The sequence below is a fragment of the Sebastes fasciatus genome, chromosome 8 (assembly GCF_043250625.1).
Source record: "Sebastes fasciatus isolate fSebFas1 chromosome 8, fSebFas1.pri, whole genome shotgun sequence".
In the NCBI taxonomy this organism is placed as follows: domain Eukaryota; kingdom Metazoa; phylum Chordata; class Actinopteri; order Perciformes; family Sebastidae; genus Sebastes; species Sebastes fasciatus.
In genome coordinates, this window is record NC_133802.1 from 24,889,906 (window position 1) to 24,906,199 (window position 16,294).

A 16,294-nucleotide genomic window follows, 5' to 3' on the forward strand; every position below is an offset into this window, starting at 1 on the left:
TTCATTACAGTAAAAATGCTTCGAAAACCACCATAACAGGTGATTCTTTCACATTATTTATACATCAATTCTTATTTATTTAAGTATAAATCTGACCTCAGTTCTTTGCAGTGCAGTTGAGGTCTTGAAACACGTCAGGGTAACAAAGATCAACTGTTTGAAAAACTAATAACATAGTAAGTCTCCTCACAGGCCTGAGTGACGACTTAGAGTTGATATTTTTCACAGTGTACAAAGTCTGCCACTCCAGGTCTTTTACGGCCTCATATGAACTTTCCTTCCAAAATTATAACAAAACCATGTAATGGAAAATTGTCCCTGGCTCTTTTTAAAGAGGTGCCATGAAGGAAAGGAAGCAGGAATGAAAAACATCACCATAAATGTCCTCCTTGAAGCGATGCCACTTCATTCACGGTTTCAATTAGAGATTATTAAAGTGCATTTTATGTAATTTGGTGGATAATATATTCAAAATTTATATTCCAAAGAGCGGGAGCCCTGTTATTGTCGTTAGTAAAGATTTTCAGGCTGTGAGTAGAATACCATAGTTTGGCTCTCCACCATCTACTTATTCCAGTCTGTCAAGTACTAAACCAGTGAAAATTTACCATTAGTTAATAAATTTTTCTCGTTAAAGGAAAGCTTTGAAGTGCTAAATTCTGCCCTCCCAGTGACCCATATTTCCTCATCACTCCGACAACCAGTCCCCTCCACCTTGAAAATGATCCTACAGAAAAATCAAATCCGTGCATGACGGCAGTATGTGGACAAACGTTGACTGAGCAGGAAAAAAAAAACGGCCAGTCGGCCAGCAAGTGAGAGAGAGGAAAAAGAACGGGAGTGGAGGCCGGAGTAGACAGTCATTTAATAAATGTCCGATCTGTTCTGGCAAGTGTCATATGTGCAGTGCTGGGAGTTTAGGCTGCGCTCCCCAGCATTCATTTAGCTTGACATCAGCCGCTGCGCCAGAAGTAGAGACAGAGGATTTACAGTGTTCAGAACTGGCTCGGTTCACCAGTTCATTCATATATCATCAGCAGGCCTGCAGGGCATTCATACAGTACTGGTACTGTGTGTTTTCCTTGTTTGTCCTGGCTTACATATAAATACATTTAAATGTACAGTTTGAATGTCTGAGGCCATAGACTGTATGTAAGAAGTGGACGTAGTCACCGTGACGTGTGGACTGCCGTTTTGAAGCCTCGAGTTTGGTATTTTGGACGTCGCCATCTTGTTTTTCTGCAACCAGAAGTGACACAAAAGGGTGGAGCTAAGAATAAGACATTTTTAGGAGACCAAAATGTTAAAATTAACTTTCATGAACTGAAAACACACTGTGAAAGGGTTAAAGTTGTAAGATGAAAACACGGACAACTCCCAGACCGGACAACGCCGTGGTAGTGACCTGTCAATCATAAGGTGGCCAAGCCCTAAAGCATACCCTGCTTTATGGTCTATTTGACTCTAAATGTGACCATAATTTACTAAATGAACATCATGCTGTATTGAAGAAGACTTGAAACTAGATATTGAGACCATAAATTCATGTTTACAATGTTTACTGAGGTAATGAATCAAGTGAGAAGTAGGCTCATTTTCTCATAGACTTCTATACAATCAGACTTCTTTTTGCAACCAGAGGAGTCGCCCCCTGCTGGCTGTTAGAAAGAATGCAAGTTTAAGGCACTTCTGCATTGGCTTCACTTCTCAGACCCGGAGTTTGCCTACTGGCGTAGGCATTGGATTAAACACATCTCATCACAGTTTATCTCCTACTTAACATGAGAATAATCTGTATTTATTGGAATTTATAGTTATTGTGGATTTTTGCTTAATATGCTCTTTGATGTTCCTCCACTGTTTAGTTCCAACTAAAGGGTTCAGCGTTAATTTTTTTTTTTACTTGCCCGGTTGGTCAAGTGGGTCAGAAATCTACTTGCCCCTATACAAATTGTTTTATTTATTAGTGGTTATCAAATAACAACAAAGACTAAAGTTAAGGGATGCACGATATTGATTTTTTTTCAGCTGATACGTTAACCAAGAGTTACCTGGCAGATACCGATTCTATAACTGATAATTGCTTTGGCTTTTAGTTTACCTAAGATATTAGAATTAAATGCTTTGACATAATCTCTGAAGTCAGACAATATATTGTCATGTTTGATCCGCCTTGCTCTCAAACTTGCGGCAAACTGTGCAATACATACTGTAGTTAGAGTTTTGTCATCATCCTCTCTAACGCCACCCAACTAAACTCCTGTTTCCAGGATAATTTAAATGCTTGTTCTTCAGCTCATAAACTTTTTCTCGTGAGTTGCCCGATTGGTAGTGTGCATGTGTGACTCTCAACAGAGATGAGAAGGAAGCGAGATGGCTCAAGTTGCATGTTTAGTTTATTTATAGAACACATTTAAAAACAACAAAAGTTGGCCAAGTTGTGCAGCTGTGCTGTCCTACTTCCATCATCACCTCCGGAAAAAAACCAATGTGTTTATTACTTTTCGGGCAAGTGAATTGCTAGATTTACTAGCTCAAACTGGCATTTTACTTTCCCCGGGCAAGTGGACAATCCTTATTGTTGAGCCCTGAACTACCAAAATACGATCTTTCCCCTAGTTGGTCAATTGATGATTGAAGAGTTACTGTCCTCTGCTTTGAAAATAAAGATCATCCATAAAAGTAGATATTTTGGTTTTGTTTGATGCAGCACTGTTTAGAGTTCCTGTGAGCAGCTGTGGCCCCTACGTTGTTGTTTTTTATGACAGAAAGATGAGAATGTTTTGTTTATTAGCGTGTTTATTTATTGTGAGGAAATGGAAAATGAGGGCTAGAGGCCAAGTTCACAAACAGTCCTGGGAAAGAAAAGAAACAAGGCAAGCGGCCAGATTTCTTCTGGATGTTTTCAGCCTGACAGAAGAAGCAAATGGGTAGTTGGGATATGATGGTTAGTCTGTTTACTGTATTTACTTGAAAAGAGAGAATATTTGCTCTCCTGTAATCTCAGCTCCTCGTAGCTTCTTTCAACAGATCCCTTTTGTTCCCCAACAGTTTATTCCGTTCTATTTACTCCTGTCTTTCTGGAGTTACATTGTGCCTTTTGACAGCAAACAGTCTGACACACACCAAATAGATTTCACAGCATTCTCACTCTCATAGCTAATTACACATGAAATCAAAGTCCTTTATTTTTCATTTCTTCTCTCACTTCTTTCAGTCAGAATTAGTCCTCGTCATGGTACATTTCTTCTGCTTTTTTCAAGCTTTGATCAAGAAGCGAGTTACAAACAAGCGTGATGCAAACTCCCAAAAATAACCAAATGATGACTCCAGTCTCCAGAGAAGTCATTACCAGTGTGCCCTCTAGCTGTGTGTGTGTGTGTGTCTGTGTGTGTGTGTGTGAAGGCATGTTTGTTCAAAACTGCCCGAAAAAACGTCAGCCCAAGTCTGAATATTCATGAGCACACAGGAGTAACGATTATGGAAATAATGCAGAGAACTGAGGCGTACAAAGGTGACACGGCTGTGTCTACTTCAGATCTGCAAGTGTCTTTAGCTAACGAAGGTGGAGACGACTCAAAAGCAGGAGTGATATTTTCCTCCCTATCAATACCTTCACCACACACACACACACACACACACACACACACACACACACACACACACACACACCCCCTTGGAGCTGCATTGCAGGTACAAATGACCTCCAACACAATGTCTCCCCAACAGCCTTCATCCTTATTAATACACCCAGAGGAGATCCCGACCATACGTGACTATACATGTAACAAAGCAGCCTATGCCCTCAGCGGGCGAGCCCTCAGTAACGCATTTGATATGTAAGTAATTAAGTAAAATGTTCTTTATATGGCACTTTTGAAAACCCAGGTTACAAAGTGCCTTACAAAAAGGATAAGTGATTAAAAGAACACAAACAACACAAACATTACAACAGGAGAAAATAGCCCAATTAAAACAAAATAATAGAAGCATCACAACTCAAAATAGAGTACATGACTCAAGCACAAAAACACTTAGAAAAAAGTAGGACCACCCCCTCTTAGTTGATTAGTCGACTAATTGGCCGTTTTGGTCTCAGTCGACTAAGATTTCTTTAGTAAATTAGTCCTTTTTTTCATTATTTCATGCTGAATGACTCCCTAATCAGCCCTGTCTCCTAAAAATTACGTTCCCATACAACGAAACTGCATTGGGAATTATGTTTTGAGGGAAACGTGTTTTACGTTTGTTTTTGACGTATCACAAATACTTTTCTAAGTACGACAGTCCGCAGAAATCCGTGTAGGGAGGACGTTGGGGTGGTGGATGGGTCAAACTAACACAGGACTTTTACCCAGGAGGGCACTGTTTGTGTCCCGTGTGAAACCAAAAGTCAGTGTTCACTTATTTGAATGTACATCCGTCGAATAAATAACGTAACAGACAGACATATGTTAAGCCAAACCTTGATGTATTTGACTAAACCTAACCAAGTAGTTTTCTTTGCGTGTTTAGTTTTTATTTTAATATTATTTTAATTTACCTCGAAATGTATGGGAACATAATTTTGTAGGAGACAGGGTTGCCCTATTGTATTGCATGTTTTGTTTTAGTAATTGGCTTTTTTTATTGCTGGATATGAAGTAGCTTGGGTTGTATTATTGGTTACTCAGTGATTATGAATTGTATTGATGTTCTGCTGGATTTCTGCATGCTGGTTACTGAGCAATGCATTTACGTCCTCTGGTTGTGGAAGATGGAAGTCAAAAAGTGAATGTTAAGCTGGAAGCAATGAGCTTCCCTCGTGAGTTGTCCATCATACTGCTTCACTCTGATATATATTTTGATTCACACCAGTCTCGTCCATCAACGTCAGCAACACGAGTGATCCCAAACAGTGAACTCCAGCAGAGCTAACATTAGAATCAGCCTAACATCCATAAAGGACAGGTTGGGTCACGTCGCTCCGTAGCCTCCACGGTGGCCTGCCAGCTTCCCGGGTGCTCGCTGAGGCTGTCAGCTTCAATTTCACACGTCATAAAGCCACAGGCTCAGCGATAGAGCAGAGGACGACTCGACAGCCAAGCCAGACACTGCAGCATCGGCCCGTTGGTGAATCACAGAAATTAAAAAGTTTTAATAATCTCACTTCACTGAATGCGCAAAACTAGATGGATGCCAAAGAGGATGGTTAAATTTTTTTTGCCTTGAAAGTTTAATGTCTCAGTTGTGTGGAGCTGTGAGGTGTTTATTGTGATATTCTGTCCATATTATAGCACACATGGTTGAATACTGAATATGATCATGACAAGCTTTAAGGATAGTGATTTACTATTATTTAAGGCTTAAAGGGTAATTTTGGTATTTTTCAAACTGAACCATATTTTTCCATGTTTCTGTGTCAAACTGACTAATGGGGACGACACTTTTTTGAAGTTGGTCCAGTATTAAGGGATAACGCTGTAACCGGCAGCTGCAAAACGAGCTGCAAGGTCAAGTGAGCATCGTCAACGTAACGTTACGTTCACTAAAAGTGCTTGTTTTTGCCACTGGCTCAGATTGTTATTATAAGTGTCTGACAACATTATGGAAAGAACCCTACAGAGAAATAATGTTTTTCTTACCTTTCGCTTGATCCGGTCTGTTTGTTATTGTGTCCAAGTCACGCTCAAGGAGAAGTCTCACTGTGAAATCAGAATATCCGTATACTCTGGCTCAAATTAATCAAATCCAAAGACCTCATCCACATTGTGGAAATCATCTAAATACTCAACAATGACACTGAAAATCTTTAGATAACACTAAGCTGCGCTTTCTGTACTCCAACACAACAAACTGAATATTCCAACGTTGTCTTCCAGCAACACGTCGCCAGATTTCAGAACAAGATTTCTTCCTGAGCGAGACTCTTTCCATAATGTCAGACACTTATAATAACAATCAGAGCCTGTCATGGCAAAAACAAGCACTGTTAGTGGACGTAAATGACAGTGCCAGCTTGCCCCGATAGCACCATATTGCATCCAGTGAGCAACTGCCGTCTACAGCGTTGTCCCCCAATACTGGACCAATTTCAGAAATTGTTGTTGCCATTAGTCCAGGTTGAAAAATACCATAGTTACCATTTAAAGCAACAATTTGCGTGTAACACTAAGGGTAGGGGAGTATTAAAGAAAGGGTTAGTCGTACATCAGGAGTTGTTTGTGTTTAGTGTGAACTGGCTGCCTCACTGTTCTCTTGTTAGCGGCTTGTTAGCAGTTCAACAACAGCTGCGTCTCTGTCCAAGCTCATGTCAAGCACACTGTGGCTACACAGGATGATGTGAGCTTCATATTCTGAGAGCTGTATACAGTCTGACGCGGTGTTAGATGCACTGTCACTGTGTCCGATCAGGTTCATGCATGTAATGCTAAGCTTAAATCAACATATTGGTACGCAAGTGGCTTCTTAAATATTTCATGTGGTATCACATTTAATCAGAGAATATTAATATTCGCCTCAACAACCAGTATCGGAATCATTTTTATTCCTACTGGGCACTAGGTCGTTCTTTCTGGTAATAGCAACATGAGAGATGGTTCAGTAAAAAGCACTGGGGCGTCTATTACAGACCCAACTGTTCTTAATTTAAGCCACAAGCCTTGAGGAGTGTTGCGTGTTCTGCCTAATTGAGTCTGGTGTTGTTTGTCCTGGCGGCAGCGCCACAGAGAAGATCCTGGCCAGAGCACGGCAGCTGGTGGACGTTAAGAAGGAGGACGGCTTCTCTGCGCTGCATCTGGCCTCCCTAAACAACCACCGGGACGTCGCCGAGATCCTCGTCAAGGAGGTGAGCTGGAGACAGGAGCACATCACAGTCCTTTAAAACGTTTTTTTCTTTATTACTTTATTTTTTTTATTTTAGATTAATAAAACAGAACAGGAGTTGCACCCTCCATTGTTTTATACATTTAATTCCCCTCCTCTTCCACAGGGACGCTGCGATATCAACATCCGCAACAACCGGAACCAGACGCCGCTGCAGCTGGCGGTGACGCAGGGCCACACCGACCTGGTGCAGATGCTGGTGACCGAGGGCGCCGACGTCAACATGGAGGACGAGGACGGCGACACGGCCATGCACGTTGCCCTCCTCCGCCCGCAGCTGGCCAACGTTATGCTCAGCCCCGCCGTGGGAACCAGCAGCACCGAGGAGAGCGGCGAGGGATGCTCCTCCACATCGCTCTACTGCAGGGTGAGAACCGACGGGGAGGTGGCGTGTTGTTGACTGACTCCTTCTTTAAACTTGTTCATTATTTTTCATTTTAAAGTATTATAGAGCTGCAGTGATTGGTTTGCTAATCGATTTGTCGATAAACAGAGAAATATAACTATTTTGATAATTGATTGTTAAAGTAATTTTTCATGCAAAAATGGCAGAAAATGTTGCTTTTCTCTGTTTTATATCATATTAAACTGAATGTCTTTGGGATTTAGACTGAAAAAACAAGCGATTTAAAGACATCACCTTAGACTTTGAGAAATTGGGATGGACCTTTTTTACTATTTTCTGATATTTCATAGACCAAACGATTAATCAATTTACCTAGAAAATATTCAGCAGATTAATCGATAATGAAAATTGTCGTTAGCTGCAGTCCTAAAGTTTTATTATTTATTGTATGGGGAGCCACTAGAGTTGGATTAACTTCTTTACTTTACTACTATACTTCACCAAGTTGCTGACGATATGGCTGCCTACACTTACAGGCCACAGCAAATACTATGAATTTTATTTATTCATTTAGGATTCTTAACTGATATTATTCTGTGGTTATTGACATTACTCCTCTCATAATGGGAAGGAATTATAATGTAACTACAGCGGTTGAGTGATGCATTACTACTGAATTCTGAGCTGAAGGGCGCTTCCACTAGCCAACATTTAGTCTGTTTTAATTGAACTCTGGTGCGGTTAGTTTGGGCGGTTGTGAATGCAGTAATCGTACTCTGGTGCGGACCAAAAACCACCGGACTGAGACCGCTTGTGAGAGTTGGTCTTGGACCGTTTCCAAGTGAACCAAAGTGCAGGCTCCCTGTGCGGGCTTTTGTTGAGATGGCCACAGGTAAACGACAGGTTATCATGAGTGAAAGAGGACTGACCTGGAGTTCTGCAGAAGTCTGATGTTTGCTTGACATCTGGGCCAAAGAGAACACACAGAACCTGCTAAATAAAGTCCACAAAAAAAGTGACGTTGAAGTGATTCGTGTGCACAGTAGATCAGTGCTGAGTCAAAGTGAAGACAGCAATACTTCATAGTCTGCGATTCCCTGCATAGAAGTGGCAGCTCTCAAGAGGAAAAAGATAAATTCGCTCCTTCATACACGCCCCAAAGCAAATACATTTTTGAATTTGGTCCGCTTTAATTTGTGCGCTGTGAAACCGAACCAGACTAAATAGAGAACGACTCTGATTCGGACTAGTCAAACGGACTATTGCTTGTAAAAGCGCCCAAAGAGAGACAACACAACTTTCAAAAGATTTGAAGTAACGTCTAAATACTTGAGGCTGGAGAGAGAGTGTAAATAATGACAGAAGAGACGGTTACTAAAGAGACAACAAATAAAGGACCAAAGAAAGAGTACATGAAGCATTCAAAGAGGAGTAAATATAGTCTGAATGAGGGTTAAATAGACACTAAAAGGTGGATAGATTAAGACTAAAGGTGGGAAAAAAGGATTAAAGGTGAAAACAGGCTCATATCAGAGTAAATAAAGTCTTGAGGGATAAGAACAGACCTAATGTTGAAGCAGGGAGGGAAGGGTAAACAAAAACAGAGTGAAGGAATGTAAACGTGTTTGTTCATAGTCTGGGCGGTTAATTTAGGATAAAGGAGTTAGTTGGCTTTACCAGGTAAATGAGGGGATGAATGAGTGAGAGTAAGGAAATACGCCAGGTGGGATTACTCTAAGGAGAGGGTTAACTGAGGACTTTCCTTTATTGTGTAAACAGGGCAAGAGAGAGAAAGGTTAACTGAGGAGAAAGTCGTCAGATACGAGTGCACAAACTCGTACTATATATAGGTCAAAGCAGGCGATACAGCTTCGTTTTCTGTAGAAAAACATAATCATTGAATTGAACTCTACATCTTAATAACCACGTGAAGTTAAGCTATTCATTCTCAACATTCAGGATTTATTTTCTAAGAAATAAAGATTACCTCGTCTTTGGAGGCTTTAAGAGCAAGTACTGGCAAGAGACTGAGAACGAAGGTGTAATGAAGCGACAGACGAAGTAGCAATATAGATTTGGCAAAGACGGAGCTCTAGTTAAGATGTCTGTGATAAATTTAAGAGGACGGTGTAAACACACCATGTCATTTTTTCCCAAGAGGATGTCTTGAAGTTGGATACTTGGACCACACTCCATTAATTTAAAGAATCTAAAAGAAGTCATATGGTATTATTAATTGTCAGAGGCACATAAATTACTGACTGGATCCTCAGGTCACTCTCTAGTATGTTTAACCTTAATGTGACGCTTTGACATTTTGAATTGTAGTCTGTTTTTCTCTGAAGTACGTATGTGATTATTCACTAGAGGCTAGTAACATTAAACCATCATTAATTGACTTTTGTGGCCACTTTGGGTCAGCACAACAAGCTGGAAACACAACACTGACACATTACCACCTTAAAGCTGGGTTAGGCAGGATATTATTGGCATCATTGGGCAATAATTCCATAATAACCTTCCAGCATATTGTAATTCAAGTGCTCTGAGAGATAACTAGACTTCTGCACCTCCTCATGGCTCTGTTTTCAGGCTTTAGAACATCTAACCCGTGACAGGAGACTTTGGCCAATTACAGGTCATTTCAGAGAGAGGGCGTTCCTATTGGCTGTTCTTCAAATGTAGATGTGCGTGCACTTCCCTTCAGGTCACCATCTGAAAGACGGATTCAATGGCGGACAAATCCTGCACGAAAAGTTGTCTACACAGCAAAGCAAACCCAAAATATGATGGATCAAAAAGAGAGTCTGACAATATTCTCAAAGTGTTTCAGAGATGGAGAGAAAATGTTGCTAATAGTTTAGCCTTCTGTTAACCACAGACACGGCTGCGGCCAGCGCTGTGAGCTAGCCTCACATCCACGGTAGCTACGGCAGTAGCTTGGGGCAAGCATCATTTTCTCTCCATCTCTCTAATAGTTTAGCCCTCTGCGTGACCTCACTGCTCAGACAGCACAGACAGCACAGACGTGACGCCTACGGTTAGCAGACGGCTGAACTATTAGCATCACTTCTCTCCGACGCTGAAATGCTTCACTGATAGTGTTGCTCGCTAGCGCCTCGAATCACAGTATGTCATCTCAAAAGGCTTTACAGGCCCACAAGTTCGCAAAGAAAACAGGACGGTAATTCTCATAGAATTGCCGCTATATGACAGCATCAGGATCGCAATCACGATTGGGATGATGTTTGAAATTAAGGACTAGTGCTCGTACTGGTTACTGTATGAAACGTAAGCATATACCCGTGTTTGTCTGCTGGGAGGGGTTTAAGGACAGAGAGGGGAGCTGTTAAATGTTAAGAAACACATTTCAGTGAACTATTTTCGTTATTTAAGAGAAAAAACTTTCCAAACGAGTCGCCATGTTGGTTCCGGTTTGCAAGCTTGGAGCGGCAGCCCACGAGGGAAAACGTTCGTCTAATCAGGTGCCCAGTGTCGAGAGTGTAGTGGCAGCCCATCAAGCGTCCAATGCGTGTCCACACCCTGTGGACACGTACCATGAGAAACAATGGTTTTGCTGGCGACACATCTCAGTTTGATCAGCCCATTAGGTGATAATTCTCTGTGGATTCATCACTACGAGTGACAAGTTGACAACCCTCACATTATATATAGTAAAAAAGTATTAATTAGAGCAGCTTTAAACATCTGATTGTAATATTGTAACTGTATCCACCCACTGATGAAGAATTATAATGTCACAGCATCTCTTTTAATCTCCGTCATGCTTGTCAGAGAGCCATTTACTCACTCTACAGAACTGGTTTAATATTCCTTATTAAGAGACCTCAACTCCTGCTGCTTTGTGCAGCACTTTTTATACAACTGTTACATTCGTTGGTGTTGATATCATTGCACCAATGAAGAACGTTCTTTCCAATCTACATGACCGCAAACACTGCAGCTCCACTCGACATCCTGGGCACCTGCCAAGCAAACACACACACCCATGAAGGTGGCCAGACTTAAGTGCTCAGGGCTGTTTTGGCCACCGTCAGCAGATGAGTTATTGAGGGAGTTCTTCAGTGCTGATTAGATTTGGGTTTATGTATCAGCCTGAGCTGGATTGCTCTGGTTTTACTACCATTTCCTTTTTGTTGCTCGCCACCAGCTGTGTGCTTGACTAAGTCTTCAAAGTACTTCTACCATTTCCACAAGATCACGTCTTAGCCCTAGCAGGAGCATGTTTGTAGAGGTCTGCCTCAGCATCATGTTTGTTTGAACTGCAACTCTCTTCTTCTGTCTTTCCCATCCTCTCTTCCCATCATCACAATGTATATCCACAGCTGAGTGCTTCAGGTCTTCTGGGGAATACCGAGCTGAGTGTTGGCGCAGCTATCGCTTGTTTCCTAGCGCAGGAAGGGTCTGACATCAACTACGCCAACCACAAGGGAAAGAGTCCCCTGGACCTGGTGGCAGACAGCGGCATGCTGCAGCTCATCAAGAGCTTCTCTGAGAAACACAGGTCTGTAACAGCAGCGCTAACATTCATAATGCCTTTGGACGATATTACTAAATATGATGGATTAATTCAGTCACTTTAGAGATGAGACCGCTGGTCTTGTGCGTCGTTATAGCTGTGTGTTGTCTGACAGGTTGCAGCGTCTGCAGGCCATCACATCTGGGCAGGGCCTGAGCAGCGCCAGCCTGCGGCGGGTCCACACTACACCCAACACCATGACCAACCTGGTTCTTCCCACGCTGCCGGGGCCCAGCGAATGCCTCATCTGCTCCGAGCTGGCTCTGCTGGTTCTCTTCTGCCCTTGCCAGCACAGCGTGGCCTGTGAAGGTGGGTGGAGATGGTGAAGTCAGTGGCAGCAAAGGGCCACACTGTTACCAATAGGCAGATCATGTTTTTTTTGTGTTCAAAGAAAAGCATAGAGCATGGCCTTTTTTATATTTAGACAATCTCAGAATGTTTCTCTACTATTTGCTTCATTTTCTATCTTAGACGTTAAATAACGTGGACAAATTCTTTTTACTGTTGGTGCATTTATTTTTGTTGTATTCTCTGTGTATGTTGTCTGTATCTCCTTGCTGACCTGGTTCTTGTCTAAACAGAGTGTGCCCATCGAATGAAGAAATGCATCAAATGCCAAGTAACAATCACCAAGAAAATTAGGCAAGGTAAGAAGAATCCTCTCATTCTTGTTATCTGGGATGTGACCGCTTTTATTTCTGGGTTTGTTTTTTAAATACAACTTTTTAATGTTGTAGTTTATTATCTGTATGTACTGTATGTAGTTTTTATTTCTTTAAATTTAGCTTTCAGTGTTTTGACTGATTGTTGCCTTAATGTTTATTCCTGATTTTAAAGTTATATATGCACTGTGCATGTTTTTGTGTGGACATCCCATGACTCTGTGGTAGCAGTGATCACTAGTCTTGAGGCGTCAGTGAGACGCAGCTTTGGATGGTAGATTAAAGCTTTGTTTATACTCGCGTGAGGCACCGTGGCGCGGGCCTCCAGAGATGCCACGTGCGCTACGAGCATGCACAAAGGCGTTTCTGCTCAATGCGTTGTTAGTGGAAAAATAGAGATCTCCTGCTTTTAAAGTATTGAAAAACAAATTGGCCATCTTTCTAATTCATTTTGTTTTACTTCTCAAGTTAAGTTATTTTCTATTATCTTATTGTGGCATCATGTCTGAAAAGCCCCCCCCACGCAGCAGGTGCCTAGTCAGAAAAATTCAGAGGGCTGCGACAACTTGCTTTGTGCTTCAAGCGCAATACGTGATGATGTCATTTTTGGCTCACGCACCCTCGTGCCGGAAATACTACTGTGAGCATAAATTCAGCTTATAGCACCTGTGTCTGTCGAGGACAAGCCACCAATGAAATTGTCAGACATTTTGAGTCATGCTACATCCATGGTCAGTTGCTGAAGCATGCGGCCTTATTATCTTTGAACCAGTTGTACAGTGAAAACCGCAGTTTCAGACAGTTTCATCTCGCACAGCTTTCATAAATTTGACTTATTATCAGAAAACTACACCTACCTACAGTTATTGTTTGAGTCTGTAAATTCAGTTCTTTATTACTTTGACATCATTCACATTGATGACCCCTCCCCGCCACAGACCAAACGGAGGTGGACTGCAGCCCCGGCACCGAGAACTCGGAGCAGCACAACCTGCTGGAGCAGCTGCAGTCTCGCTACCGCCAGATGGAGGAGCGGATCACCTGCCCCATCTGCATCGACAACCACATCAAGCTGGTCTTCCAGTGCGGACACGCCTCCTGCATCGACTGCAGCGCCGCGCTCAAGACCTGCCCCATTTGCCGGCAGACCATCCGAGAGCGCATCCAGTTATTCGTCTGAGCTCCTCTGTCCTCTCAGCTCTTAACGACCCAAAGAGGATGTCGGATGGAGAGAAGTGAGGGTGGGAGGGAGCAGCCGTTACCTTTTTGAAGACCCAGTGACCCATATCTGCCTGTCGCACCCTCCTGCTCATCCATCACCTCACCTGATCGAATGCTCACTCAGCCCATAGGTTGCTTTAAGCTGTTACATCGCTGAGAGTCCACTGTTTGTTACATTTTGAGTAGTTTCCTCTCGAACAGCGCAGGCAGGAACATCTCCATAACTTTACCTTCATTTTTTTGGCGTCAGAACTGATGTTCCGCCGAGCCCGACGAGATGGGGCGAGGTAAAGATGTGAGGCGATGCTGCCCCTTCTTTGAGTACTTTGATTGGTAATCTAGGAGAAAAAGGTCCCCCACTTATTGTTTTCCTCCCTCCCGCCCAGCCTCCACCTCCTGTAATCTGTCCTATCTTTGCTGCTTTAAGTGGATGTCTGTTACCCATCATCCTCTCTGGCTGTCTGGCCTCCTTTGTTTACAAGGCTGCGCAGAATCAGTCCCCGTCTTCTCGCCTGTCCTGTGAGTTACGTTTGCTCTCATTTGTACCGATCTCTTAATAATCAGTGTTAGTCTCTGCAGAGGGAGTTGGTATAACTAAAGGCTCTCTATATAGTCCCCAACCACTCGCCTGTATGCAAGGGGAAATACACACTATATATGCATGAATATATGCATATTGTAAAGCTGAAAATGACTGTGTCGTCATGGGTGATTTGTCGTTGTTGTTGTTTTATTTCTCTCTGGTTACATTTGTGGTTTTTAATGTACCGATCAGTACAGGTTTTTATTTATGTGTGAAAGGTGGTATTACTTAGTAATGTCCTTTTTTCAGTTGGTGTTTGCTTGGCAAAAATTAGTTTTTGTTTCTACTGAACTTCACCCCAAGCCTATGTCCTCTACTCAGGGTATCAAATCATTGAAAGCACTTGTGATATCCATAACAGGTTAAAGAGCCCGCCCCCCTACCGCACCCACCATTACAGAGCTACAGTGTGTCGGATCATTTTAACGGGGGTCGCTAAAAGAAAAGGTCATAAAGTTGTGCATTCTCAAAATTCACTTCAAAATGTCATTCTCATTAGTGAAATGAATGTTTGCAGAAGAGTTTCTGCAACAAAACTGACATTTTCCTCCAAAAAAAAAAGCAAAACAAAAGGTTTGTGAAGCATCCCAGAAGCACCAGTCAGCTTTAAAGCATTGTGTTGGTCTGCCGGTTTGTTCCTGAAGACCGCAGTCTGTCTGGTGTAGAGACCCCAACAAGCAGCGAATACTCGTGCTTTGTTATAATTCATCCACCGGATATATTATACGATATAGAATCAGAAGGGCAAAAACGTGACATAGTTGTGTTGCACCTCTAGTTCAACGTCTACCCTCCCCTTTCTCCTCTGGAGTTCTGGATTGTACATCATCTTCATCCTTTCTAATGTTTTGGTGTGTTTTCTTGAAGGGCTTATGCATATAAGAAAAAAAAATCCTATCTATTTTAATCGTTATTTAATTTTTATTTTCTATATAAACTTCCAGAGACAGGAGTTTTTTTTGTCTTCATTAGAGCCCAAATTTTGGGAGAGCCAATGTTAAAGATGTACATTTGAATGTCGGGGAAGAAAAATGTATCCTGTCTCACTCTGCCTTTTTTAATGTGTAAAGAAAAAAAAGATGTAAGAGAAGGAGCTAGAGAGACTGAGACGTGTTTACCGCGAGTTTTACTTTGAGGAAAGAACTTTTACATCTGTGCCAAATCGCATGAGGATGTGCATGGGCATGCACGCCCGAATTTATCTAGACGCACTATGCTAAACCCCTCCCAGCTCAAGTGAGGGTTCAATTATTCCAGCAGTGTGAAGTAAAAGCAAACGTTCATATTTTATTATGTTCAAAATAAGAAGTGTTATCTCAGCAGTTAGAAGTTGAGCTAATGGTGTTAGCCTCCTGACTTTAGCTGTAGTGCTCTGAACCTCCTCATGTTCTCAATGACAAAATTACCAGTCCCATATTGTTTGGAGCTTTTTACGAGTATATATATTTATATTTTGTGAGACATTATCAATCAAGAGACAAGTTTCATACAGAAATTTCGACATTTTAAGGATTGTCCATTGGTGTTTTAAGTTGATGGGTTTACAGGCAAAGGCAATAATGTTTTAGAAAAACGGGAAGATGTTTGAGTTCTTTCTTTTTCTCCACCTTGAGGAGGTCGCTGTGAGGGCGGGAAACAATTTATGTATAAAAACACAAAATGTTACTATTGGTGTTTGTACAGTTCAGCTCTTGGAGTTCTGATGTTGGCCTTACTGTCCATTCCTCCTCTGTTGATGTTTTTTCAGTTGTATTCTGTACAAAAATATTTTGCAATAAATATGAAACGGTTTTCTAAGGACTTGGGGTAGGTGTTTTTGTGTTGTTTAATTATTCAATTTTTTTCAGGATGTTATGAAGCGAAATTGTTTCATAAATGTGCAGAGTGACCCCGGTGTGACACCGAGCTAACCGCCTCGAAAACAAGGACCGTATCTTATATTTAGCATTGTCCACAAATTTAGGATTCCAAGGGCGTCAAATACCGGCGCTTTGTCACGGCCGTTGGCGTTCAGTTACTGCTGCAGAAGGCACCCTTTAGCTCTGGTATGAGACGCACCAAGCTTTCCATTAACTAAT

At 41.9% G+C, this 16,294-nt stretch overlaps 1 protein-coding gene across 6 annotated transcripts in view; it reads left to right on the forward strand.

Annotated features, from left to right (window-relative positions):
* mib2 (MIB E3 ubiquitin protein ligase 2) overlaps window positions 1-16,016 on the forward strand; it is a 51,301-nt gene extending 35,285 nt beyond the window's left edge. For all 6 annotated transcript variants that reach the window (XM_074644602.1, XM_074644604.1, XM_074644599.1 and 3 more), the window contains 6 exons: window positions 6,700-6,826; window positions 6,971-7,231; window positions 11,557-11,735; window positions 11,866-12,059; window positions 12,332-12,397; window positions 13,351-16,016. In XM_074644602.1, the coding sequence (XP_074500703.1) occupies window positions 6,700-6,826; window positions 6,971-7,231; window positions 11,557-11,735; window positions 11,866-12,059; window positions 12,332-12,397; window positions 13,351-13,592 (1,069 nt within the window). In that variant the 3' untranslated portion in view covers window positions 13,593-16,016. The remainder of the gene's footprint in view (window positions 1-6,699; window positions 6,827-6,970; window positions 7,232-11,556; window positions 11,736-11,865; window positions 12,060-12,331; window positions 12,398-13,350) is intronic.
* The last annotated feature ends 278 nt before the right edge of the window (window positions 16,017-16,294 follow it).